Consider the following 27,435-nt stretch of genomic DNA (forward strand, 5'->3'; position numbering starts at 1 on the left):
TTCTGATTAAAACAAAATTTATCTCCATATCCATAAAAAATACATCATTTTTTTCATAATTAAGTATAACACATTTTAAATTTCTATAACTAAAAAAATTAGCAGTAGCAAACTAGCAATCATTGTACCTGCCAATTTGAGCTGAGGTGGCAGGGAGAGAGAGTTGCTAGAATAATGCTTTCGAAGAGGAATATTTGGAACAAATATGCGATAACACTCTCCATCATACTTTTTAATCAGCAAATAGTACGGGTTTTTAGTTAGGACTAATCAGCAAATAGTACAATTTTCAGTTAGGACTTGAGGTTGGGGATATTGTTGCTTAGAATCGACGTCGGTTAGTTGATCAAATCATCAAAGTATCAAATGAGCCTGTTTGATAAACTAAATAATCTAAGGTGAATAGTTCTTTGGTGCTTGATTGTTTTATACTAATATTGATGCACAAACAAATTGATGATTGGATGAAAGAAAAATGAGTTAATAGTCAAAATCGTCCCTGAAAGTTACCTCGATCTCCATATTAGTCCCCGAAAGATAAAGTTAATCAAAATCGTTTCCGAAAGATGACGGGCATGACCACGTTCGTCCTTCCGTTATCTCCATCGCTAAGTTGGCTAACGTTGGGTGACGTGGTCCCTTAATTGCCCACGTGGACGACGCCTACGTGTACGCTGGGGTTGCTGACAAGGTAAGTACGTTAAAACAATTCAAATCAGTCCCTTGGATGATGAACCCTAATCCTAAATTCGATGATAAATAAGTCGCGGTCAAGAATCATATGGCCATATAGTTGGGTAGAACTTGGAATTGTTGGGTTGCCGGGAGGATGGAGACGGAAAATGGAGGTCGTAGTGGTGGTGTGTCTTTTCGGTCGAACGACAGTAACGGTTCCAGTGCTTCAATGCGAATAAGGAGGAAGACTCATGAGGAATCATTTTTCTGCGGGTTGAAGACTGTGATAAAAAAAACTGGGACAGCAGAGAACCCAGATAGATTATTCCATGCATGTCCAAGGTACCTGCTGAGTGGTGTTGAAAAAGTTGAAGGTTTTCTATCTTGTTCTGTGTTATTGGGCGTTTTTCATTGTTTTCTTCTCTGATTTATCAATTTGCAGAAGGGCAATCACTGTAATTACTTTAAGTGAGTTGACGATGATGACTATCAAGCAGTGGTTGAAGATGGTGCAAAGGAAGATTCTAGAACTGAATTACAGGTTGAAAGTAACTATGATGAATGGAGGGTGAAGGTGGCATGGAGATTGGGTAACTTGAAAGTTGAAGTTAGATCTTTGAAACTAGGGGTGGGCATGGTTTGGATTTTTAAAAATCCAAACTGGATCCACTTCAGAACCAGTTTTGAACCAGTTTAAAAAAACAAAAACCAATTTTAAATCGATTTTAGAATTTAAATCCGGCTTTATTTACAAACTAGTTTAAATTCGGTTTTTTAATATCTAAATCTAAAATCCGGTTTTTTTAAAACCAGTTTTAAAATCAGTTTTTGAAAATCCAGTTTTAAAACCAGTTTTTTCAACCAAAAATCTAGTTTTAAAACTAGTTTTTAAAAATCCAATTTCCAAACCAGATTTTTTAACAAAAAATCCACTTTTAAAACCAATTTTTAGAAATTCAATTTTCAAATCATAATTTTTTTAAAAGTAAAATTAATACTAAAGTCATTTTAAAGTGTATAGGTTCATTACAACTAGAATTTGGCTCTTTATAAATCTAATAACAATAGCTAATCTATATAACATTTAATCATTCTCAAAACATCAAAAGGATACCAGAAAAAATTCTCTCTAAAACAACAACCACAAAATAGCAAAAGATGCCAAGTTGTCAACAAAATCATCAAACAACCACAACCTTTGAGAAAAATATATATGCAAATAACAAAATATACCTTTGTCATTTTGAGACAAATCTTTAAAAGAAAATATTAAACCAAATGTGAATACTAAGAATACCTAGTCATCATCAAAATTACCAATTGATGCCGCCATAGAACAAGCACCATCGTTAGAGGAAAATATATCTGTCAAGAGAATTAAATTAATTATCAAGTCTATATTCAACAATTTTTAATTGGTAACTAATACATAAATTCTAAAACAGCAAAACGACAAAAACAAAAATAAAATAAAATGAGAAGAAATATGAAAAAAAATCTATACCTTGATCAACTTGTTGAAGAACTTCACTATCATCATCTAAAGCAGAGAAATGATCTTCCTTAAGCCAATCTCCTGTGCAGACTAAGGCCTCTACCATTCTAGGTGTTAAGAAACTGCGGTATGGATCGAGGACTCTTCCTCCAGTACTAAATGCAGACTCTGAAGCTACCGTAGAAACAGGTATAGCCAATACCTCACGAGCCATATTTCTAAGAATTGAAAATCAGGTTGAGTGAACCTTCCACCAGTTTAGTATATCGAACTTATGGGAGTATGGCTCGCATTCTTCTTGTAAATATCTATCAAGTTCAGATCTTGTATTTGTTCTACGACCAGTTGCTTGCAGAAAAAAGCTCATGCCATGAAGATCGATATTAATATTGTTGGCTTGAACATCTTGTGTATCAGCTTCACTTGCTTCCTCAGAACTTTGATATTGCTGATAAAGTAACTTTATGCGCTTGGACAACTTTGACTTCAATTCGCCTCCTTTTTCTTCTCCTAATAAGTAATCCAAGAAATAATTGACATACTCAATCTTTTGCATTGGATTTAGTATCATAGCAATCAATAACAACATATTCACCGAATCAGGATTGCCCCAATACTTCTCATACTTAACCCTCATCCTTTCTGCCAATGACATAGTACTAAAATCAACAGAATTATAAGAATGACGAATAAATCGTCCAATTGCAAATACTTCCTTCATATACATATCACTGGTAACATACGTATAGTGGCATCACTGAACACTCGCAAAAATGGTACAATGGACTCCGCTACTCCCAGTCTAAATCAGAAGGAACACCTCTCCCTTTTTCTCCATTCATTTCTCCTATATAGGTATTATCTTTCAAAGCAAGCAACTCAAATGCTTTACAATGCTTCAAAGCTACCTCTAATATTTGATAGATAGAGTTTCACCTAGTCTCAACATCCATGCAAGGCAAGCCTTTATATTGGATTTTTTCTAGTTCAACACACTTTTGAAACCTACTAGCTCTAGATGGGGAAGATCTAACATATTTTACTGCACTACGAATCCTCAAGACTGATTCATCAATCTCTTTCAACCCTTCTTTTACAATTAAGTTTATAATATATGCACAACACCTCATATGAATAAATTCACCATTCAAAATAATGCTATTCTAAGAAATCAATCGCTGCTTCAGATATTTAATTGCAACATCATTAGACGAGGCATTATCAACTGTCACACTAAATACCCGATTTAAATTCCAATTATTTAAACAAGATTCAATTGTTGCTCCTATAACCTCTCCTGAATGACTTGTCACTTGACAAAAATTAAGTTTTTTTTTTATGTAATTTTCAATCCAAATCAACAAAGTGTGCTGTCAAACTCACATAAGTAAAATTTTGAATTGAAATCCAAGTGTCAGTGGTTAGACATACTCTACCACAATTTGCCGAGAGAAAATTTTGCAACTTCATATTCTCTTCAGCATAAAGAGCTCCAATGTCATGTGCTAATGTAGTCCGTGAAGGAACTTTGAATCTTGCTTGTAGGGCATGCACAAATCTTCGAAATTTCGGGCTTTCAACGAGGCGAAATGGTAGCTCTTCCCCAATAAACATTTCCACAAGTGCCCTTCGAGCCTCCTCTTGGTCAAATTTGGAAGCACTGGGTGAGTTTAAAACACCACGCTCATCTATAGTCGGTGTGGTCGTTGTTTTTCTTCTTTTGTTCAAATCATTATTAGGATTTTGCTTGCATTTTCTCAAATGACCACCCATCGAAGCAAAATGCATTTTGCTTGCATTTTGTTCCATTCCCATATTGTATTAAGCTACCACAATATTTGCATTTAGCCTTCTTCTCGATAGCATTCTCTACATCAAAAGGATCCCAAACAGCTGACCGATTCTTACAAATACCTGACGGTGGAGAAGATGGTTGAGTGCTAGCGGACATCCCTGCTGCTTCAATATTACTATTTTCAGTCATCTTGCCCTGCATATAAAGCAAGGTGTACATAACTCAAAATTTGGTGCCAAACATACTAAAATTAACACAAACTAATCCAAAAAAATAGCAGCCAATAAAACTTCAGCATGATTCATAAACTAATCCATGTTCATATATCTCGCAAAGAAAACACGGCCCAAAGATTATGAAATTAAAACTTCATATTAAGAATGATTTCAGCATGATTCATAAACTATACACAGCCCAAAGAGAGATAAACAACTGATTGTACCAACTTAGTATCTTGCATTTTATGAAAATAACATGATATTTGCAAAGAGATATATGAACATGGATTATGAGGCTATTTCACATAAACTTAAATAGTCTAAGAAAAAACAGTACCCAATATGGATAAGGTAATGGTGATTTCTTGCTTAACCATGTTATTTTTTACTTGTTGTATCCTTAGATGAGTGACTATGTCTTAAGGAGTATCTTTTTTATCGTCAGACTACAAAGCAATACTAATATAACTTAAAATACAGAGATGCTGCATATCAGCACATCTGTTTCTTGTTTAAAGATAAATTACTAAATCTCCAACAAACATGTTAACTAGCAAAATTTGTTAAAAACTTGGTTAGAGTGCATAGAAGAAAGGTAAAATGTTAAAATAGACATTGAGAATTAGAGTAGTGGGAGGACATCTATTGTAACCAACTCTATTGAGATTATATTCAGGCTTTCATTCTGGAAATAGGTGCATGGAGCTGTTTAGTGCTCTATTTTGGTTTCTTCCATTTTCTACCGTAGATGTATTGTTATTTTCTTCCTAAGTTGATATCACATTGATATTAGTCTTGGGATTGTGAATAACACACTTCTCTTCATTTTTCTTGCCTATTTTCTCATGGTTTCTACCTAATTAAATAGTGATGTTAGGAATGCCAAGTCTCGTTTGGTTTAGAACACCATTGCTTTCCTTACCAATGAATTTCAAATTTTCAGAGCACATGCTTAATCTTCTTATATTTTCTGTGGTTGGACTCTCTTATGTTTTAAGGACACATTAGAATGCATCTAAATCCTATAGTTCAATTGTAGTAATAGTTTGATATAGCTTGTATTATTGTTGGAACACGTAATCTACAATGCAAGTATGCAATCTCTTATGTTATTAACACTTTCCACATCAATTTTTATATGGTTAAGAACGCAACCAACATGAACTTAGCAGTACGAAAAAATTGTTTGGACTGGATTTCCTTTCAAATGTTGAACAACAATAATGGCCACTGTTATTATCATCACTTTCTTGATGTGACTATGATTATCTCTTAGGCCAAGAATTTGTAACAACTAAAAGTAGTTTGATATCTAACAATTGGAGGTGAATTATGTTATCTAAATTGTCCTTTTAAATTTTATTATTATTTAATAAATAAGAACAATTTTATTAGTTCACATAACTTACATGTTGTGGGTCTAGCTAGCTATGATTTGACAACAATCATAGAGCAAAATAGGCAATAATCCTGTACAATAGAACCATTGCAACCAAGGCAAAAACAGAGAAAATTTGATGATCAAGACCAACATGCTGAATCACTTAATATTCTCTAACTGAGCATGTAACATTATCCTTAAACTGTGACCCCAACAATAGCTTATAACCATAATAGCTACGAGATATGTGTTTAATCCATGACACAAAACTTGGGACATGCTGAACATAGAAGCCATTGATTAGAATATATAAAGTCATGACTACCAATCCAACTCTAGAAGCCAACTTTTGATTACTCACCACAACTGCACTAATGGCAAGACCAATACCCTATGACACCAAAGCATAGAGAAGAACAATGGCTAGAGTTTGGAAGAAATTTAAGGGATTTGGTTTTAGCCCCACCATCCAGTAAGTAATAGTGACAAATAATGATTATAGGTTGGACAAAGAACTAAGTATGAAAATCAATTAATCAAAATGCAATTCAAACTTAAGAATTCCAGCAGCAATATCCCAATAGGATTAAACAATCTCAGCCCAGTTTCTCATAAAAACAGCCCAGTTCCAGCAATAATTTCAGCAATTTTATAATAAAATAGTAAATTTTCACACAAGCAAACAATGTTCAAACCATCTCAGCTCAATTTCTCATCAAAACAGCAATTCCATCATAAACCTAACAATCTAAAAAAAAGCATCCTAACCTAACCCAGTTTGTTCTGCTTGTTCTGGAACTAAGCTTGTTCTGCTTGTACTGGAACTGCTTGTTTTGGTTTAGTTTTATGAACTTTGTTGTGCTCCTGAGTGGAAAAATAAAATCTGCAATGCAATCAATTGCAAAATCAGACACGACAACCCGAAATTCTTCTAGAAAAAGAACGAGTAGAGGTAATGGTATTAACTCTGTGACCCAGTGGCAAGAAACATGAGCAGAGGCGAATGAAGAGCCCACACCTGTGACGGCATGTCGGCGAGATGGAGATGGTGAAACCAAAGAATGACAAAGACGAACGAGAAAGGAGAAGACCGAAGGAGAAGCGCCGAAGGAGAAGACGCCACAGTTGACTTGTGCGTGGTGTGAACTGTGAACTAGGTCACCGAATTAGGGTTTTTCCAAATTTGGATCCTAATTCGGATTTGGATCTGGATCTGGATTTAAGTTGGTTCAATGGTTTGGATTAAAAAACCAAATTATAAAATTAATGCAATGTGGTTTGGATTTTTTTTTTAAAAAATTGGTTTTTTTAAAATGGTTTGGTTTGGTTTGGATTAGGTTTAAAATCCAATATTTGGATTTTTTTGCCCAACCCTATTTGAAACTGCTAATAATTTTCATGTTTGTGATAGTTGTAATTAATGTGATCCTTTGTTGTTTGATATGTACTTCCAAGTAAACACAATTCTGTTGAAATGTAATGTTGTATTGAGTTGGATGGATTGAATGAGAATAGATGTTTGATTAGCGTTGTTTAAGATTAACTCCAAACTCTCAATTACTGGATGTATGGAATATTGCAAATTAATCAATATCACTGTTGCTAAACAGAGTAAGTAATCAAAGTAAGTAGTCATAATATTGTGCTGCCATTCAATGCTAATTGTCACATTGTTTTAAAGATAAGTATCACAGCAAATTCATAAGGTATCCAATCCTAAAAATGAAGGCTACACCAAAAGAGAAGGGCATATACAACTTTCAGATTACACATAACCACAATGTTTAGAATGATTTTTCATTTGCCTTATACAAAAAAACTAAAGCAGCCCCATACATTGTTTTCTAATCAAAGTGGTTTATCATTCTTCCTTGGGTGCTTAAAGCCAGGAGTAGGCACAAAAGTCATAAAGTTGGCCAGCTTCTTAGCAGTTACAGAACTTGTCCATTTGATGGTCTCAGCCGAGATAGCCACTAGTGCAACTGCAGTAGGTTTAGAGGATGATCTAGCTCTTGCTTTCTCTTTAATCACCTGTAATTTAGGTGGCCTAGCTATAACTTCATCCTACATAAGCCAATACCAAAAGCACTTGTTAGCTTATAAAATAAAGGTGATATTTTTCTTATAATTGAGCAGTGATTATACAACCTGTTGTGTAGCTTGGGTTGGTGGAATGCTTTCAGATTGGCTGATGTCAATCTCTGTAGGGGGCTAGATGGGTGATGAAAGTGAAGGCAATGGTGCTATTGCTTTTGGAGCATTATCATGTTCTACAGGGACAACATTCACTTCAAGATCAGCACCATCTGCAGCAGGAGCAATAACTGCCAGTTGCAGTTGCATCTGCCTGGCATTTTTCTCAGCATCCAAGGCTTTCTTCTTTGCACAGCCTCTTTTATTGTGGCCAATCTCAATATAGTACATGTATCTGATTGGGTTATACTTTCTTTTCATCTTTGTTTTTGACCCAGTTGGCTGTTCATCATTCTCTCTTCTTCTTTTTTTCATTGGTCTTCCAAGTTTGGGTTTAAATGGGGGGTGGGACTGGAGTAGGATGTGGTGTTTTTTCCATAGATCCTGTCCTTTAATCGGATTGACATTGAAATAATAAGTCCTTCTATACGCTTCTATCTTCAACCAGTCATGACAGTACTCTTCAGTCCTTTTGTCATTCTTATCCTGTATGGCTGATATTGCATGCATACACGGCATACCTTTTCAAACAAAATAAATTATTAATTAAAATGTGTAACATGACTGAAGATAACTTATCTAAGTATTGAAATTGTTACCTATGAGTTGTCAAAACCTACAAGTGCATGTGCACTTTCCCAGGTCAACAACCATATTGGTTGGCCAGCTATGCACTTCGTACAATTTTTCTTTTTCATCACCACACCACTGAAGAGCCCAATGGCTAGACAATGTTGTGATTGCTTTAAGTCTACTTTGCTGAACAGGGGGAAAATTCCTTGATAGTTCTGTAACTTCTTCCTATTGTCAATTATGCTCTTTGATGAGCGAATAATTTATACGCTTTTTGGCATTGTTTTTACATAGTTTTCAATATAATTTAGTTAGTTTTTAGTATATTTTTATCATTTTTTAATTAAAATTCACATTTCTGGACTTTGCTATGAGTTTGTGTATTTTTCTGTGATTTCAGGTAATTTCTGGCTGAAATTGAGGGACTTGAGCAAAAATCATATTCAGAGGTTGAAGAAGGACTGCAGATGCTGTTGGATTCTGACCTCCCTGCACTCAAAGTGGATTTTCTGGAGCTACAGAATTCCAAATGGCGCTCTCTCAATTGCGTTGGAAAGTAGACATCCAGCGCTTTCCAGCAATATATAATAGTTTATACTTTGATTAAGGATAGACGACATAAACTGGCGTTGAACGCCAGTTCCATGCTGCATTCTGGAGTCAAACGCCAGAAACAGGTTGCAAAGTGGAGTTAAACGCCAGAAATAGGTTACAAACTGGCGTTCAACTCCAAGAAAGACCTCTACACGTGTAAAGCTCAATGCTCAGCCCAAGCACATACCAAGTGGGCCCCAGAAGTGGATTTCTGCATCATTTACTCATTTTTGTAAACCCTAGTAACTAGTTTAGTATAAATAGGACTTTTTACTATCTTTGGATTATCTTTTGATCCTTTGATCACGTTTTGGGGGCTGGCCATTCGGCCATGCATGGACCTTATCACTTATGTATTTTCAACGGTAGAGTTTCTACACTCCATAGATTAAGGTGTGGAGCTCTGCTGTTCCTCATGAATTAATACAAAGTACTACTGTTTTTCTATTCAATTCAAGCTTATTTCTTCTCTAAGATATCCATTCGCACCCAAGAACATGATGAATGTGATGATTATGTGACGCTCATCATCATTCTCACTTATGAACGCGTGCCTGACAAACACCTCCGTTCTACATGCAAACAAGCTAGAATGAATATCTCTTAGATATCTAATACAGAGGACCGAGTCCGAGATATTAGAATCTTCGTGGTATAAGTTAGAACCCATGGACGGCCATTCCTGAGATCCGGAAAGTCTAAACCTTGTCTGTGGAATTCCGAGTAGGATCTGAGAAGGGATGGCTGTGACGAGCTTCAAACTCGCGAGTGCTGGGCGTAGTGACAGACGCAAAAGGATAGTAAATTCTATTCCAGTATGATCGAGAACCGACAGATGATTAGCCATGCAGTGACAGCGCATTGGACCATTTTCACAGAGAGGATGGGATGTAGCCATTGACAACGGTGATTCCCTACATAAAGCTTGCCATGGAAAGGAGTAGGAATGGTTGGATGAAGACAGCAGAAAAGCAGAAGTTCAGAGGAACAAAAGCATCTCTATACGCTTATCTGAAACTCTCACCAATTAATTACATAAGTATCTCTATCCTATTTTAATTATCTTTTAGTACACTATAATCTCTTAATACATTTGAATCCGCTGACTGAGATTTACAAGGTGACCATAGCTTGCTTCAAGCCGACAATCTCCGTGGGATCGACCCTTACTCACGTAAGGTTTATTACTTGGACGACCCAGTGCACTTGCTGGTCAGCTGTGCGAAGTTGTGACAAAGAATTAAGATTATGAACGTGCGTATAAAATTTTCAGCGCCGTTACCAAGGAATGGAACCGTCACGATTTCTGCGCACCACTCTTTACGACGATCCTTCTAACTTCCTCAGCTAAGGTCAGGATGGGCTTGCTCCTTTCGTGCTTGATTTTGGCATTGAATGACTTAGATGCATTATTGCATATGTTATCCACCTTTGGAACCTCACTGAAATGCTTAGTCCATGCATCTTTCGGCCACTTGTCAAGATACTCCCAAGCTTTCTCATTTATCAACTTAACTCTATTCATGTTTCTATTAAACTCATTTGTTGTCCTCGACCTTGCGCATTCCCACACCAAATCTTTTAACTCACAGCTTGACCACTGCTTTGAGAAATTGCGCCACAAATGCTACAAATAGAATCGATGATGAATCCTTGGAAACACCTCCTGAACAGCAGGGATTAAACCCTTAAGAGAAGACAACACATGAAAAGATACTTAATCAAGTTAGTCCCTTAATAAATTTCATTAAATCAAAACAGACCCTCAAACCTTTTCATTAAATCAAAACAGTCCCTAAGACGTATTATCGTATATCAATATCATCCTTACCTTCTGCATATCCGAGATAAAGCACCATTTATTCTCCCTGTAGTCTCCCAGATCCTTGTGAAGTAGCTCTAGGAACCATTGCCAATTATCCTTATTTTTCACACTGACAATAGCATAAGCAATCACAAAGATGTGATTGTTAGCATCTTGTCCACATGGTGCGAGGATTTGACTCCCATGCAATGTCTTCAAAAACGCTCCATCCAGTCCTATCAAAGGTCTACAACCTACCTGCCTTAAACCCCCTCTTACAAGTATCAAGACAGACATAGAATCATTCAAACAGGGGCGGACTCTCGGGCATGGGGATGACACCAACTTGTATTGTGGATCCGGGGTTGCTAGTCAGTAGTTCATTAGCATAGTCCCACACTAACCTGTACTGTGCTATTTCATCACCCTCTACAACCTTTCTAGCAGCTTTCAAGGCTCTAGTAATACATGTGCTATTCAAATACACATTACACTTTCTTACAAACCAGTCAGAAACTTCTCGGTGCTTCATAGTGGGATGCTTCTTAAGCTTAGGTACTAATTTACTAAGTGTTCAGGTTTGGGTAGCAGCTCTATTCTTCCTCCTTCTTGGGCAGGTGTGACTATCAACTGGAGTTTTAATTTGTCAAGACCCGTCTTGTTTGTTACATGACAATATACAACCCATGGACAATCTTCAGTCTTACAAACAGCTCTAACTCTAACTTTATCATTCTTTATGAATAAAATATTTCTACCCCACTGAATTGTGTAATCCCTAATAGCTTGCATAAATTCGGCCTTTGACTTAAATATCATACTAACCTCAAATTTCAACAGCCCAAACTTAGTTTTCTCATTAAATTGAGGGTATACCGTTGGTGATTCCTCATCAGAGTCCAACTGTTTACCAGAATCTTCTGAATTTCATGAGTCAGCATCTAAGTCACCTTCAAGGTCATTATCATCTTCGTCTAAATCTGCCAAGAAAAAATTCAACACATTAGCTAACCTAATCAGTTGCTAAATAAATTAATTAACTAATAACCCTAAGGAAGTAAACATACCAGAGTCAGAGCTTTGTTCATCTTCAGAACCCTCATAGCTAGAGTCATCAGTTTTTATTTCTTTGTCCCCTAATCTGGTCTTAGGAGGCCTATACTTCTCTCTACCCTCAGATTTGATGTCCTTTCTTGCACCACTTTTTCTATTGTCAGTCTCACTATCACTGTCACTGCTATACAGATTATCTCCTACAACTTTAGGAGGCTTATATAATTCATCTTCAGCACTCTCATATGAGTCATGAGTGTCACTGTCTTCTTCCTGGATGGGAGCTTGTTTCACATATCTTCCAGATCTGGTCAGTCTGCAACCACTGCCACCATCTTTATTCTTATTACTATTACCTTGTGAGTTCTTGGCTATTTGAGATGGTGTATTGGATTGAGGTGGAACTGCATTGCCCTAACGGGTGACCTTCTTGGGCTGAGGGTGGGGTTTGATGGGCTGCAAAGGAGTCTTCATGGACTGAGTTGTAGCCTGGCTGGGCTTATGGGCTGGTTTAGTAGGCTGAGAATTGGGCTTCATGGCTAGTTTCTTGGGCTGAGAGTTGGACTTCATAGTTGATTTGTTGGGCTGAGAACTGGGCTGTGAAATTGGCTTAGTGGACTAAGAGGTTTGTTTGTTAGACTCAGGGTGACTAGTAGTAGGCATCTTGGCAGGTTCAGAATGGCGCTTCTTAGCTTGAGAAGAGTTCTTCTGCTTGCTACTTTCTGCTTCCACATTGACAATATCCTCAACCATGTTGTCTACTATACATGGCTGTGAAATACAGTGCTCAAGGTAAATATTGATCACATGTTGGTTTCTCCTACAATCCTTACACCTTGCAACCAAATTTGTATCTGTGACTAAGCTTCTCAACCCAGATGAGACGGGTACTCCAAGAGCTTTTCACCAACAGTTTCCAGCTTCAATGTATCCCAACTCCTTATAGTAGCCACTTACAAATAACACATCAAGTGTGTCTCCATCACCACCCATCAAGACTTCCGTATTGTGGGTTCATATATCATGTCTCCATCAACAGAGTTTTTAAACATTCCACCATAGTGAAACACAAAAGTCATGGGAGGACCATCCATCTATAAGAACAGAGACGAAAATCCCATTAACAAACATAGAAAAACATACCAAAACATACCCTAAAGCCAAAACGAACATGCAACAAACAAATAGAACCATCACTAAAATGAAACACCCCTACCTAACAAATCATCACAAAGCCAGTAACAGCAAAGCATTCTAACCCACTCATATCATATAAGAACAGTCATACAAACCCTTAGTCACCCCAAACCCTACCCAGAATTAGAGGAACCTATGAGTCACGCCACTAGGAAGACATCACGCCACACAATAACTCAAAAAACAAGAAAAAGGTTTCATCCTTACCTATATAACCCTCATGATGGCTTCCTCTACTATCAATGTTGCTCCAGGAGACGATCACCTCTATATCCAGTACCGATACCTCTTCTATTTTACTCGTCTTCCAACACTGACGAAGGTTGACGGCGTGGTTCAAATGTTGGGTCAAAGGCTTAGGGCATAGCTTAAGGGAGACGAAACGTTTTGGAGATAAACAGAGTGAGATGCTTGTTAACAGAGGGCGTGATGCTTTGCAACATTTTGAATCTCTCCTGGATACTAAACGACGTCGCATCAAGACCTGGAGGCCATTGAATCAAAACGGCGTCGTTTTGTTACTGTGCCACTCGGGCAGTTAACGGAACACGTCACCCAACGTTAGCCAGCTCAACGACGGAGATGACGGAAGGACGAATGTGGTCATGCCCGTCATCTTTCGGGGACAATTTTGATTAACTTTATTTTTTGGAGACTAATATGGAGATTGATGTATCTTTCAGGGACGATTTTAACTATTAACTCAAAGAAAAATAGATCCAAGTATTCTTATTTAGTTATATTTATTGTTTTTATAAACATTGATCCAAATTATTATACAAAATTACGCTTAAATCTTCATTTTTTCTTCTTTCTTTAACAGATTAGGGTCGTAAATAAACTTTAGTTATATAAGATTTATGTTTCCATTTGGTTACTTGGGAATCATCGATTTTATATAATTGAACTTTTATTTATATAACAAGGACCATTAACCTTAATTTATTAAAACAAAAAAATAAAAAAATAAAAAATTTAAAACTATTTTTAACATAATAAATTGATTCAATATTTTTAAAAAAATAAATAAATAATAAAATTACGTCAATTTTAAAATTAAATATAATTAAATATCCTTTAATTAACCTATCAATGTATTTATGTATCAAAGTTGGTGCAAATTAACAAGGCAGTATGGAATCATTTTCCAATCAATAAGCGAAAGCAAGCTTTGACCCTGGGGCCAATCTAGGGACACAAGTGGACACATGTCAAGTTTTTTGTGGACAGTAAATATTTAAAAGATATTTGAACGGAGACATATGGACATTCGACACAGAATCTTTAGGATTGTTTTCTTTTTTTTTTGTCCACTTTTAAACAAAAGACAATGATAGACATAGAATTTGATAAGGTCGTTACGGATTTTTTTATAAAAATTTTTTTTATGTCTATAGATATTTTTTATTATTCTACTATTACTACCTCTTCATATTTTCTTACAAAAAAAACCCTAATTTGAGCTCATTGAGAAGTACTCTCTTCTCCCTATTCCTTCCTATCTCTACTTTCTTTTTTTTCTCTTTTCTCCAGGTATTCTCTTTTTTATTTCTCTTTCTCGTTTTTTTCTTTTTTTACTTCTTTTTCAAGTAATATCTTTTTCTTGTTCTCTGTCTCTATTTTTTCTTGGTCATATAATTAGGTATTATTCTGCCTCTCCTCTTGTTGCTTTATTTTTATTTTCATTTTTTTATTAAACAGAATTTTGTTCCTCTTTGTCTCTATTTTTTACGTTTTGTTTTATATGATTTGTCAATCTAAAAATTATATAACAATAAAACCTACCATTTTTTTTGACAGAATCTTAAATTTTTACAATGATACTGTGAACGAATGAATGAAAAAATTGTTTTAGATTTTAATATGTTGAAAAAATTGTAAATTCTATTTGTTTTGTGTTTAATTAATGCAGAAATTTTTATTCAAATTAGTGTAGAAAAGTTTGATGCAGAATTTGGTTTATGTTAGTGCAGAATTTTGGTTATGTTAGTGCATACTTTTGAACTAAATTAGTTTTTACTTGATGCAAAAAAATTGATATAAAAAATTAGTGACAAACTACAAGTGACACAAAGACAATAACAAGAAGTGCATCTATGAATGACTAAAATCTACAGTTATGAATAATCGAGGTACAAAATAAAGTATCATACAGCAGTTGAGTCATACTTGAGAAACAGGTTTAATTGAGTCATGATTAGCTCCTATAAATGTCTAATTCCTAATATACACAATGCATATAATCAAATTAATAATAAATATTAATTCTATTTTTCAACACATGACTTGAGTTATATTTTACAACTTCAGGAACTGAGAGACAGAAGGAGAGGAGGGTACGAGAGCTTGGGATGACATGACTATTTTAGTCATTTTGCATAATATTTTTGTCTTATTTATATCTATCCAAACATAATTTAGGATATTATATTAGTGTCTTGTACATTGTATTCAAACACAATACACAGAATAATTTTTAATATTTTTATTATATTGTCTCCGTCTCAGTATCATATTCTGTCCTGTCAAAAAAAAAAAAAAACAAATGCAGCCTAAGGAAACATGCATTTTCCGTAAAACAAAAGCTCTATACATAAATATTCATCTCTATTAAAAGGATGCTTTATTTGTTCTAACTTCTTGCTCATACACTGCTGACATACATCTGGAATGTATCATCCGCGTTAGATGCGTCAAACACCATATTTAATGATGGAAGAGTGTATTAGCTCGGAGCCAAAATGAAAACACAGATCATTAGGTTGGGTGGAAGTGCAATGCAACCAACTAGTCAAGCTTTCTTTATCTTCATAGCATCACAGCGAAATCATAAATAACTTATAAAAGATCATGCTAACGTTGTCAACCATAATTCAACTCCACTTCAAGCAACTCTCCATTTCGAAGGTGCTGCTAGTCGCCTTCTCTAGAACAATATTCATGTACTGAAACCTAATCGACTTTCTTTTCAGATGATTTATAGATCCAGTTTGCCCTCCATATTATAGGTGATAGAAGCCGTTCTGTTTTCCAGCCTAATGACTTGAGCTGCCGGAAATTAATTTAGTTTAATTCCCGTGTCATTAGTGGTAAATGTTAATGGTGAAGTCTGTGGTACCTATGGTTACGGTGACTATAGTGGCTACAATGACTATACAAATGTTAAAATTGAAGTCACCTTTTTTTTTTTAATTTTGATAATACTTTTTTTTAATTAAAAGCGTTGTTAAATAGTAAAACAGCATTACTTTAATTTTAGCAACACCTTTTAAGGCACCGAAGCCACCAAAGCCACCATAGCATGCACCAATGTTAATATATCCAGTCGCACTTTCAAAACTAAGAGAACAAAACTAAGAAGCTAAATAGAATTTGACCAGAAGCTTGAATACCTTGTGAATAAACACGTCGTAGTGCTTATCGATCCACATTTGGCTGTCTGAATGCGAAGATTTGCTCTCAGAGACATTCATTGCAAGAATGAGAGCATGAACAAATGATTTCAGAACGTCAGCAGCATTTGAATCTTTATGCACAATAACATTAACAGTTCCGTTCCTTTCAACTAGTAAGTACTTGGCTATAGGTGAAAATAACAAAAAATGAACTAAGGTTTAAGACATCAAATGGAAAGGTGAAAGTTAGTAGATAAACATTATGAAGAGAGCTCAACCTTTTGCATAGTAAGATGCTGCAGAAAGCAAATGCTCCTTACTGTCATCATTTAACAAAAAGAAAATTCCAAGTAAGGTTTATTAATGAAGTTTTACTGCTATTTCTAACAATAATCGAGAATAAACATGCAACTTAAGTTTAGACGTAGTACTGATAAATGATAACACATGCTGAGCAAGAATTGACAATTGCTTTCAACTTAGTTAAATGTAAAGCCACTCATGTATCGCCACCCAACAGCATAAACTTACAGGAGAGTAGGATCATATAGTAGAGCTTTTATAACGAAAAGGTTTAAATTCAATTCTTGCTGCACCATATCTTGAAAATAAAAACTACATTTCTTCACAAAGTTCGATGAACTTGTATATTGTCAAGGTTTCAAGTCCAAAAGAAACTGCTTAACATTTTCAAAAATTAACATGGCATGAGTTTACAATGCCATGATTTTGGGCCATTAGAGGTTAGAACAGAAAAGTGAACCATTATCTTGAAATAAATAATAAAGCAGTGATCATATGTTAAGGCAGAACCCAGAAGGTTGTTAAAGTATTATTCATGGATTAAGAAACAAATTTTCTCAAAGGATAAGGAAGCCACTCACATTTCCATGTTATCTAATGATGAAACCCTTGTACCTAAATGTACTTTTGTATACAGCAAATCAGCATTCTTTGAGCTCCATACAGTGAGCTTAAGAGGTAAAACATGTTCCTTTGCAGAGACTTGTTCAGGTGACAAAACTGCAAAAGTATGAGTAGTAAATTTAATGCTAAGATTCAATAAATAAATAAACAAATTTTCTGTATAAGTTGTAGTTACAATGAAGTAAGATAAAATGAACGAAGATAATACCTTGGCCTGTCTTCATGAAATGCTGCAAATGAATAGTGGTTCTTTCAGGATTTAATGAGGTCAACGCTAGGCACCGCACAGCTTGGTAGTTCGCTATGAAATGAGACAAGATTTGGGACATCAGGTTTCCATCAATGATTTAGGACATGTATTTAGGGAGGAAATACCTCTTTACAAAGAAGCTATGCATGGAAACGGTATTTATCTACCTTCAGACTATTTGGAACCATCAAGTTGAATATTTTCAACTGTTTGAGAAAGTGATATCCTAAGATCTCAATGTCATGGATTAATTTAAGATTGAGTAAAGTATCGTTTTTGTCCCTAACGTTTATAGGTAAGTCCTATTTGTGTCTCTAACGTTTAAATCGTCCTATTTGTATCTCTAACGTTTATAAAAGTGATTCAATGTTATTCTCCTATCAATTATACTAACAAATTAGATTATATTTTTTAATTATTCTCACTTGGATGTATTCATTCTCAATTAGGTCTCATTTGGATGTGTTCGATTTTAATATTATACCCACTATTTGTGTTTAGATTCAATTATGTCCCTAGAAAAGTGAATTATGTAAATGTTGTAGGAATTAGTTTCAACATTTGATGAGCTATTTTTCGGAGTAGATCATCGATTCTATCCCAGACATTTATATTCTAACTTCAAGAAGTGATTTTTAAAACTTAAACTAAAGCGCTCATGATGTGTAATTGACGGCAGGATAACATTGAATCACTTTTACAAACGTTAGGGATACAAATAGGACGATTTAAACGTTAGGGACACAAACAAGACTTACCCCAAATGTTAGGGACAAAAACGATACTTTACTCTTTAAGATTTTAATAAGACTCAAATTATTTTTGGTGTAAAAAAGAAAATATTGTCCATTTTTTTTTCTTTTCTGAAAAGATTGGAGTGATAATTTTCCCCAAACACCAAAATATTAGAAACTTGAACTCTGACCAACTACAGCACTGTCATCAAGTTAATACTATCAATCTCTAACAGCAGTTACTACTTGATAAGGTCCATAAGCCCAATGTGTTCCTTTTTTTTTTTTTTCCTCTCATTGATTGTGCAACACAAGAACTATGCAAGAGACAAGTGTATCAAATGTACATTGAAGATAAAAATGTGTAGGACATACCATACATATGGAACAGGGTTAGGGACAAAAAACAAACCCAAATGGCTAGTGGGTGTCCTATGGTGATGCGAGCAACAAGCATGCCCAATGCCATGCCAATCATTGTGGCCACTGTTTCTTGACTCCCTTCCTATAGAGATGGATGTTAATACATCAAAATATGATTAAAAAAGAGGGTAAACTACCAAAAATGCACCCGAATTATTTTCGCGTTGACAAAAATGCTTCCGAATTGTGTTATCGACAAAAATGTCTTCAAATTATTTAAAAACGTGACAAAAATGTCCAACATTAAATATACATTCTCAAAAAATGCTTTAGAGATTGAATTTTGATGCGGTTTTTTGCAAGCACGATTAGAAAAATGAGAAATGTTTATCCTTAAAATTTTGTGATTTTTCGCTAAGTATATATATTTTTTGGTGACTTTTTTGTCAATAACCAATAATACTTTTAAAAAATGAAAAAAATTTAAAAGTCAAAATTTTTATCCATTTTTCTGTGTGTATTTTCTAAATAGTTATCTAAATATTACTATAAAATTTTGGATCAAATGCATATGTAGTTTGTCCAATACAAAAGTCATTTCCCACTTACATAAAAAATAATATTCATTTTGGGCATTTTTGTCACATTTTTAAATAATTTGAGGACATTTTTGTCGATAACAAAAATTCGGGAGCATTTTTGTTAGCACCAAAATAATTCGGGTGCATTTTTGGTGATTTACCCTAAAAAAGAAAGAAAAAACTATGCACATACATACTTTTAAAAGAAAAGGTAAAGGTAACAGACATAAAAACTGCTACTATTGTGACTACACCTAGCGATTGTCTTATATACTGCTGCCATTGCTTGTAAATAAGAGTAAACAAGAGAGAGATAATAGCAGTAAATAGTTTTTTTCTAAGAAAGTGGAAGACTTAGGTCTCATCCTCCCTTGTTTTTGCATTTTGAAAATTTAATTTTTATGTAACATTAAATGTAACTTGTACCTTAGCAGATATATCTGCGGCATTATCCTGAAGAGCAAAATGCTGAGTCAAAGCGGCTCTAGTGGCTCCACTTGCAACACCAGCTAATTCAAATTTCAAGTATATTTAGAGACTAAATTAAGAAATTTGGATATCAATACAGTAGCAATTAGATTTTTTATTTTGGGGCTAAAAAGAAAGAAAAAAGAGGGGGGGGGGGGGGGGGAGAGACTAATCTTGGATAGTTCTTCAGATGCAAACTTTCTGCCAAACAACTATATTTGTTGATAAATATCACATAACCTAATGTGACGCTGCATTAGATGTCTTAGAAATTTACTTACTGGAAATTTGGAATAAGGAGGTAAGAGACCTACAGCTAACAACTAACACGTAATCATATACTAATCTATATTTCAACTTCAAGAAGTGATGGAACTTACTGAATGATCTTGATATGCTTCCTAGGCAAACAATAATCACAAAAGCTGACGGAAACAGTGGCGAAATAAGGTCCATTAGCATTCCTGCAATCAAAGAGGAGCATAAAATTTAATTTGACACATGAAGAGAGCAATAAGAAATATGTTATTTAACACTGATTGGCACCAGCAAAGGTTTATACTTTTTTGCTGCTATAATTTTTACTTCCAATAAATAAATAAAAGGCTTAGCCAGTAGTTGCCAAGTAAAGGATTCTGTGTAGAATATGTCCTCCTCTGATATTCTTAAATTGTGTTATTGAAAGGTATATGCTTTCTATTCTCCCTTTTTTCACTTGTGTTCAATTTGTAAAATTGAATTCTAACAATAAGCAGAACATACAGGAGCACCTCTCTTGCTCGAGTCTCCAACGAGAAAAGAATAATTCTGTTCTGCAAATTCTTATGTCATGTCAATCTAAAATGGCACCGAAGTATTTCTGAATAATCGAAAAATTCTACTCTTTTCCCCATCTCTCTACCAATTTGCAATCTCAGTCCAGGAATCACTATCGCATCAGTGCTCAAATTTAAATAATTAGTATTGGCTTATTTCTGCACATCTCAGAAATGTGTAGAGAAAATTGTTGCATGAAAATTTAAATAAAAATAAAAAAAATGGTGAAAGAATCTACCAAGATCGTTCATAAGATCCGCAACCAAACGCCACATTTTGGCATTACTATCAAGATTTGATCCCTGCATCATGTGAGTTAAACAGAAATATTGTTAGCCAAAGTGCAAGATACTTCACATGGAGTTATTTCCAGAAATTTCATTTTCAAATTCATACGCTTGAATAAATTACATGAGATGCATACCTGGTAGAATGTGAATAAGATACCTCCAAGCATGCCGGTTAGATCCCTCAAAAACCACTGTAAATAGTTTCAACAATCAAAATCTTCTTATCTCCCATACGCCATTTTACAATTAGGGTTCACTCATTAACCAATCAGACACAACACAAATAGTTGATACCTGAAAAGTGGCACCAATCACAGTAGCTGATTTCTCGCCAACCCCAATAGCACTAAGGAGAGCCTGAAAGGGATAATATTGAACACGGGTAAACCCTAGATATTCACAAAACAATGATTACTACATAAACACAATGAAAAGTGAATTACCTGGGTAGACAGCATGGTCCTTGTATAAGTTGAAAGACCCTGCCACAATCAATCAATTGTTAAATCCAAAACAAGAACATTCCTCAATAACATTGTTTTCTGCATTGCATAGTTTACCTGCAATGTATCCCATATTTGAAAGGGAACATAATCTGCAGTCACACTGCTCGGAAAACCCTGTATGCCATGAAGAACAAACAATTAATTACAAAATTTAGGTTTCCTCTTTTTTATTCTATTTTATTTTATTTTATTGAGATATTAGGAATAGAAAAGGCCTGCCTCAGGAACTAATGCCTGCAATAATCGTCTCCAAAGATGGGTGAAACGGGCACCGGATCTGCGTGAATGAGAGAGAAGCACGAAGAATAAGAATAAAAGAGGAAAGAGGTGAATTATGATGGTCGAGAAAGAGAGTACCTTTTAAAGGAGACAGAGGAAGAGGAAGCTTGGATGGTGAAAGTCTTAGAGAGCTTGGAGGTGGAAGAGCCATTCCATTCTTCCAAGGTTATGGCCGAATCGTTGGAGTTGGACAGTGCTGTCATAGCCGCAGATCCCCCACTTTCAGACCTCCTTCTTCTTCATGCCTTGATAACTTCACTTCACACTTTGCACTTGGAAAGTTGTTTTGTAATCTTACAAGTGACTTTGACTTTGTTTTGCTTTAGGCTTGATTTGGTAGAGTTTTGAAAGAAGCGCACCTCGTGCTTTTTTTGCTGTGACTGAAATAAATTAAACAAAGAAAAACAAAACAAATAAAATAAGAAACTATCTAAATAGAGGGATAGTCGTGTTCAAGATTACTTTTAAACTCCTCCTAAGGTGAAAGAAACTCCACATGCGAAAGTTGTAACTTCATCGTCATCTTTGTCATAGTATCTGCCACTGTATTTGCATCTCTCATAATCAAACGAAAGTCAACCCGCCAATTCCAATGCATGATATCTCTTATTTTGAGCATCAGTGGATCAATAAACCCAAAACCATCTTGAGTAATAAGATTAAATGTTTCCACACAATCCGTCTCACAAATAACATCTCGTTGACCCACATCCCAAGCTAAGAGATATCCTCTCCAAATAACAAACAATTCTCCTTGAAGAATACTATTACTTTCAATCATTCCCAAACACCCCCTTTACCAGCTCCCATTACAATCTCTAATAACACAAGCAAAACCAACACTATCACCCGAACCAAAATATCTAGCATCACAATTAATCTTAAAAGTACCAATAGATGAGGGATTTCAAAAACCATTTAGAGTAGAGGGAAGGGACATACGTTGTAATTCAAAAATATTCCTAAGCTCCTTTTCTGAAGTTAATGCCAGACAAATCACTTTTTCCGGAGGCCAAGTTTCATGGGGATTAAAGATGTCATTATTCCTTGCTCGCCATATACACCAAAGTCCCGAAAAGAACTTGAACAGATGCTCTCTGCTATGATACAAGAACCAGTTCTTCAAATCCAAAGGATGACAAGAAATATCCAACCTATGCCAGACAAGCTGAGCTTTTGGACAATCCCGAATACAATGTAAAACCGATTCCTGGCTAGAAAGACATCTTGGACACCTATCCGATGACGACATCCCTCTTCTAAAGCGAAAACTTGCAGTAGGAAGAGCCTCCTTAAGACACAACCAAGCCAAAAACTTATGCTTTTCCGGAACAAGCTGACGCCAAAGCCAAAGTCAAAGCTAATTCTCCCGCTCCTCCCAACCAAACAGCTGCTTACACAACCACAAGTAACCATTGCGTGAGTCATAGACTTTGGCAGCAGACCCACTCCAATACCAACCCACTTCCGGACCTGCTTGTTCATCTGGATTATAAGAGAGAATATTATCTTTCAAATTTTGAGATAAAGGAGAATAAAGAGTATCCAAATGCCACCTATCAACCGACCAAATATCCTGTATCCGGAGATTCGAATCAGAAATGTGAACATAATCCATCTCATTAGATAACCGTCCTTCTCTCCTCCAGCTAGAAAACAAAAAATTCTGGTTCAAATCTCCAATACACCAAGCAAACCCATCCTTCAACAATTTCCAAGCCTTGCAAAGACACCTCCAAATGGGAGAGTCTTTGTTCTTAGGATAACTAAAACAATCATATAGAGATGATCGGTATTTGGTATCCAACAATTGGACCCATAGCTTGTTTGGCTGCTGGAAAAAAGTCCAAACTAACTTCCCAAGAAGAGCAATATTTACACAATAAGGATCTCTAATCCCCAAACCTCCATATTTTTTTAGAGTAACCAGTACCTTCCAACTAACAAGATTCAATCCTCTTCCATCAACTTGTCCTTTCCAAAGAAAATTCCTCATCATAGACTCCAATTTACTAATGATTCCTTTGAGAAAAATAGAGACGCACCTCGTGCTTTTAAAAGCTCGTGTGTTTGAGATGATAGTTTTTAAAAGTTGGGGATATTTTTTTAAAGTACTAAGGAGAGTTTTTTAAAATTAGTTTGTATTTATTAAAATTAAAAAATTTAATATAAATTTATATATTAATTAATATTTAAATATAATTTTTATATAAATATTTATTATAATATTTTTAAATTTTAAAAATTATTTTACTAAATATATTTGTTATTATTTGGATTTATTAAAAAAATTTTCAATTTATTAAATACAGATACTACAACTTTTAAAAGGTAAAAGTTTTACTAAACTATTTAGTCTCTAATATTAATGTTCTGAAAACCGAATCAATTATCGAACCGCTCTAATTATTAATTTATTAAGTTAAAAATTTAACAATTTTAACTGTAGTTTAATTGAAATAATCAAATTATAATAAAATAATTAAAAATTATATTTTTATTATTTTAACATATATTTGTACTAAGCTTTTATATTAGTGTTATATTATAATTATAATTATTTGACTAAATTTTTTATAATTTATAATATTTAAATTCTAACTAAATTTAAGAATTTAGAAGTTTTAAACTTTTAAACATTTTAAATTTTTTTTAAAACACAATATAATTTTTAATATATACTTTCAAATAATATATATTTTAGATTATATAAATAGAAATATATTATTTATATTAATATTTTAAGCATAGGTATAATTTTTTGGGTCATATTATTGTTTTTGTAAGCTATAAATGTATAATTTAGTGGCCCCAACCACAAACTATGGCAGTGATGTTGATTTGGACAATAAGATCAACTTTTAGTTTCCTCCCTTTTGCTGCTGCGGATAAGGATTTGACATTAAATTTGTATATAGTCAGTAAAAAGAGAACAATTTTTTTTGGGCTCAAATGGAAGCCCATATCTATTAACCCTAGTATATCACTCCTCAAGTCCTCTTATTCCTAGTTTCATGCCGTAGCCACCAATCCCGCATAACTCCCTTCATAGTTTCATATCCGATTCGTCGATGCCGCGCCACCCTAGATCTGTTGTCCCTGCGCCATGCCGTTCCAGATCCACCGAAATTCCGCGTCGAAAGACTCCATTTTCCTTCTTTGTTTCTCATGTTTCTATTTTTCTCCACTGTGTTTATTTCTTTTTTTGTCTTTTTTTTAGAGTGTATTCTTTTGTCTTTTTTCACTGTGTGTATGTCTCTTTGTATTATTTATGTTTTTTTTTCTTTTTATATTTTGCTTTTTGTAATTTTAAAAATCGGCCAGTTTTAGTCCGATTTGACTCACCGGTTTTTAGTTAATTTTTTAGGTTTTTTTTCTCGTTTCTTTGATAGATTGGTTTTTTTATAAAATCAATTCGTTGCGATTTGACCAATTTGATTCAGCGGTTCGAACCGAATTTTAAAACTTTTTTATATATTTATTTTTTTTTGTCAACTAAATTGAACAAAATTGTTTCAAATCCAACAAAAGTCAATTTTATTAGTGAAAGCATATTTTTTCGCATTTTTTCTTCTTCTTCGCATTTTTTATTTTTTGTATATTTCTTCTTCATCGTCATTTTTTTTCATGGTTACTATAGTTGCTACGGCATGATGTGCGAAAATTGAAACTCACGGATATTGGTAATTGTACCAAATCGCACAAATAATACCATGTTGAGTTGATATCATTCCCACTAAAATTAAATGATTGAACAAGCAAATTTTCTATTAAAAGGCCTAATTAGATTAATAAAACCTGATTGATGATCGAAGAGCGCAAGAGAGTATTTTGCTAAGAGCGTTGAGATTTTTGAATATTGAATGCTTGGATGTTACGGATAATGAGCGTGAATGATGAATTGAGAGAAGACAGTGATGATAAGAGTCAATGGCCGCCATTGTCTCTATTAATTTCAATGCTTCATCAGGTATTTTTTCATGATGTGGACATCTTCTAAGCGTAAGAACCTGAGTTTTTAAGTAAAATTGCTTAAGCAGAGTAGAATAATTTAATTATTCGAAATAAATTCGAAAAAATAAAAAAATATTTTTTTTTTAAATATAAAAGTGAGATTCGGATTCAGTAGATTTTTTTGAGTGGAAAAATGTTTTCTTCTAAAAATTTTCGCATAAAAATGCGTATCGATAGATTAGTCGGCGGTACTGGCTTAAGTCTATCCGGTATTGCATGAGAGAGAGTAAAATAGTAGAAAATCTTAGAAAAGTATTTGGAATAGCAAGTTGGACACTTATTCTAAAAGTTTTGACTCAAAGTCAAGCTAAACGAACCAAAAATACTATGCGGTTGGACCGGACCCAAGTTGGGTCCAATCCCAACATATATAAAGTCATAAATGAGCCAAGAAAACTCATTTTTAGCACAAGAGGGAGAGAGGGTCGTGAGATTGAGAGAGAGGGGTGTCCACTATTGACACTATTTATCATCTCTTTCTTTTGGCCATATCTTGAGCTATAGTGCTCGGATTGATGAACAGTTTGCAACCACGCAAAGCTCTCGCCGAGATCTTTCTTTCTAACAGATCAAAGTTGGTAAGAAAATCTTTTTCCAAGCTCCATTTCTCTACCCTATGTCATTTTCGAAAATAGCTTTTGGGTTGTTGAATTTCTTTGTGTTCTTGTTGTTTAGGTGTAATCTAGCTTGGGTAAGTAGCGGGTTTTACCCCAAAACTCGTTGGACAAGGAAAGATATCACTAAACCCTTTGTGTTTAGTTGTATCTCATAAACCCTAGCTTTGATTCTTGTTATTTTTCATGATATAGAGTGTTCTTGGTGTTGTTTGGTGTTGAGTGAAGGTTTGAAAGCTTGTGGTGAAATGGTTTTGTTTGTGGAGGATAATCGGCCAAGGTATGATTTCGGTTTTCTTTATATAATATGTAATGTTTTGGACACTTAGGCTAGTGCAACCTTAGGATAGGTTTTGAATTGTTGATGTATGATGTTTTTTATGATTGTGATTATTTTAAGGAATGATGATGTTGATTAATGATGTTGGGGTTGAATAACGATGATTATGAGTATTGATAATGAAAGATGATGCTTGTTGATGTTGATAAATGTTGAGGATGGTGAAATGATGTTTTGGGTTGTTAATTATTGAGAATTGGAAATATGTAAGGGAAATTTTTGGATGAAGTTGTATGTTGGTAGGTTGTGGAATTATTGAAAAGTATGTGAACATAATTTAGGTACAATGGGACAGTTTTGACATGGTTTAGAATACATATGAATTAGTTTGGTTTGGAAGTTTGAAAACTAGAGAATGTTACATGGTTTTGTAAAACTTGTTTTTAATGAACTTTGGCGGATTATAACTTGAGCCTCGGTTCTTGAAATTGAATGATTTTTATTTTAAATTAAAGATGATTTCAAGAGCTTTAAAATGATATAAAGTTTGAGAAAAATAGAGTTTTGTAGAGGGAGTTATGAACGTCGAAAATTCGGTTCAAAAATCTGATCTCTGCAGCTTTAAAATTTTTCTGGATTTGGTACAGCATACGTACGCGACATAGTGCACACGACGCGAACATTCTCCACTGCCTGGGCATCTTGTGTACGCGGACATGTAAAATTTTACCCTTGCGTACACGAGCATTTGACACGCGACGCGAGCATCCCATTCAGGTTGGGACACTCGCGTATGCGAGCAGGGGGCGCGTATGCGAACAGGGGGTCGCGACCACCTGTTTTTAACAGCATGCGTACGCGGGACAAGGGCTTGCATACGCGAGACCCCTGTTTTGTTAAAAAATTGTTTTCTCTTCATTTTAAAGGTTCTCTAGCTTTT

At 34.7% G+C, this 27,435-nt stretch overlaps 1 protein-coding gene and 2 pseudogenes across 3 annotated transcripts; all 3 read right to left on the minus strand.

Moving 5' to 3' along the window:
* Window positions 1-1,972: 1,972 nt before the first annotated feature.
* On the minus strand, window positions 1,973-3,084 carry LOC148564666 (zinc finger BED domain-containing protein RICESLEEPER 2-like; annotated as a pseudogene).
* Window positions 3,085-3,493: 409 nt separating this feature from the next.
* LOC148564667 (zinc finger BED domain-containing protein DAYSLEEPER-like) lies at window positions 3,494-4,154 on the minus strand (annotated as a pseudogene).
* Window positions 4,155-15,439: 11,285 nt separating this feature from the next.
* On the minus strand, window positions 15,440-23,662 carry LOC107640646 (protein root UVB sensitive 3). 3 transcript variants are annotated; one of them, XM_088487925.1, is made up of 16 exons: window positions 23,633-23,662; window positions 21,666-21,946; window positions 21,528-21,585; window positions 21,363-21,422; window positions 21,246-21,284; window positions 21,097-21,159; window positions 20,937-20,993; window positions 20,751-20,814; window positions 20,077-20,160; window positions 19,655-19,737; window positions 18,660-18,789; window positions 17,509-17,601; window positions 17,258-17,396; window positions 16,652-16,692; window positions 16,371-16,558; window positions 15,440-16,026 (listed from the first exon to the last, which is right to left on the minus strand). In XM_088487925.1, exons 2-16 carry the CDS (start codon window positions 21,788-21,790, stop codon window positions 15,931-15,933), a joined length of 1,320 nt encoding a protein of 439 aa, XP_088344051.1. In that variant the 5' UTR covers window positions 21,791-21,946; window positions 23,633-23,662; the 3' UTR covers window positions 15,440-15,930. The 3 variants fall into 3 exon arrangements, with proteins under 3 accessions (XP_088344051.1, XP_088344052.1, XP_088344050.1); XM_088487926.1 differs by lacking the exon at window positions 23,633-23,662 and having other exon boundaries at window positions 15,440-15,500; window positions 21,666-21,957; XM_088487924.1 differs by lacking the exon at window positions 23,633-23,662 and having other exon boundaries at window positions 21,666-21,957.
* Between the last annotated feature and the right edge of the window lie 3,773 nt (window positions 23,663-27,435).

Source organism: Arachis ipaensis, chromosome B5 (genome assembly GCF_059453495.1).
Source record: "Arachis ipaensis isolate K30076 ecotype BB chromosome B5, ASM5945349v1, whole genome shotgun sequence".
NCBI classification, from domain to species: domain Eukaryota; kingdom Viridiplantae; phylum Streptophyta; class Magnoliopsida; order Fabales; family Fabaceae; genus Arachis; species Arachis ipaensis.

What these genes read in the sequence shown, in the direction of transcription:
- LOC107640646 (XM_088487925.1), bottom strand. Translation starts at nt 21,790, where the DNA reads ATGACAGCACTGTCCAACTCCAACGATTCGGCCATAACCTTGGAAGAA. An exon ending in TGATTGGTGCCACTTTTCAG is followed by an intron (nt 20,994 to 21,096) that starts GTATCAACTATT and finishes AACTATTTACAG; the next exon opens with TGGTTTTTGAGGGATCTAAC. An exon ending in CCGCAGATATATCTGCTAAG is followed by an intron (nt 18,790 to 19,654) that starts GTACAAGTTACA and finishes CCATCTCTATAG; the next exon opens with GAAGGGAGTCAAGAAACAGT.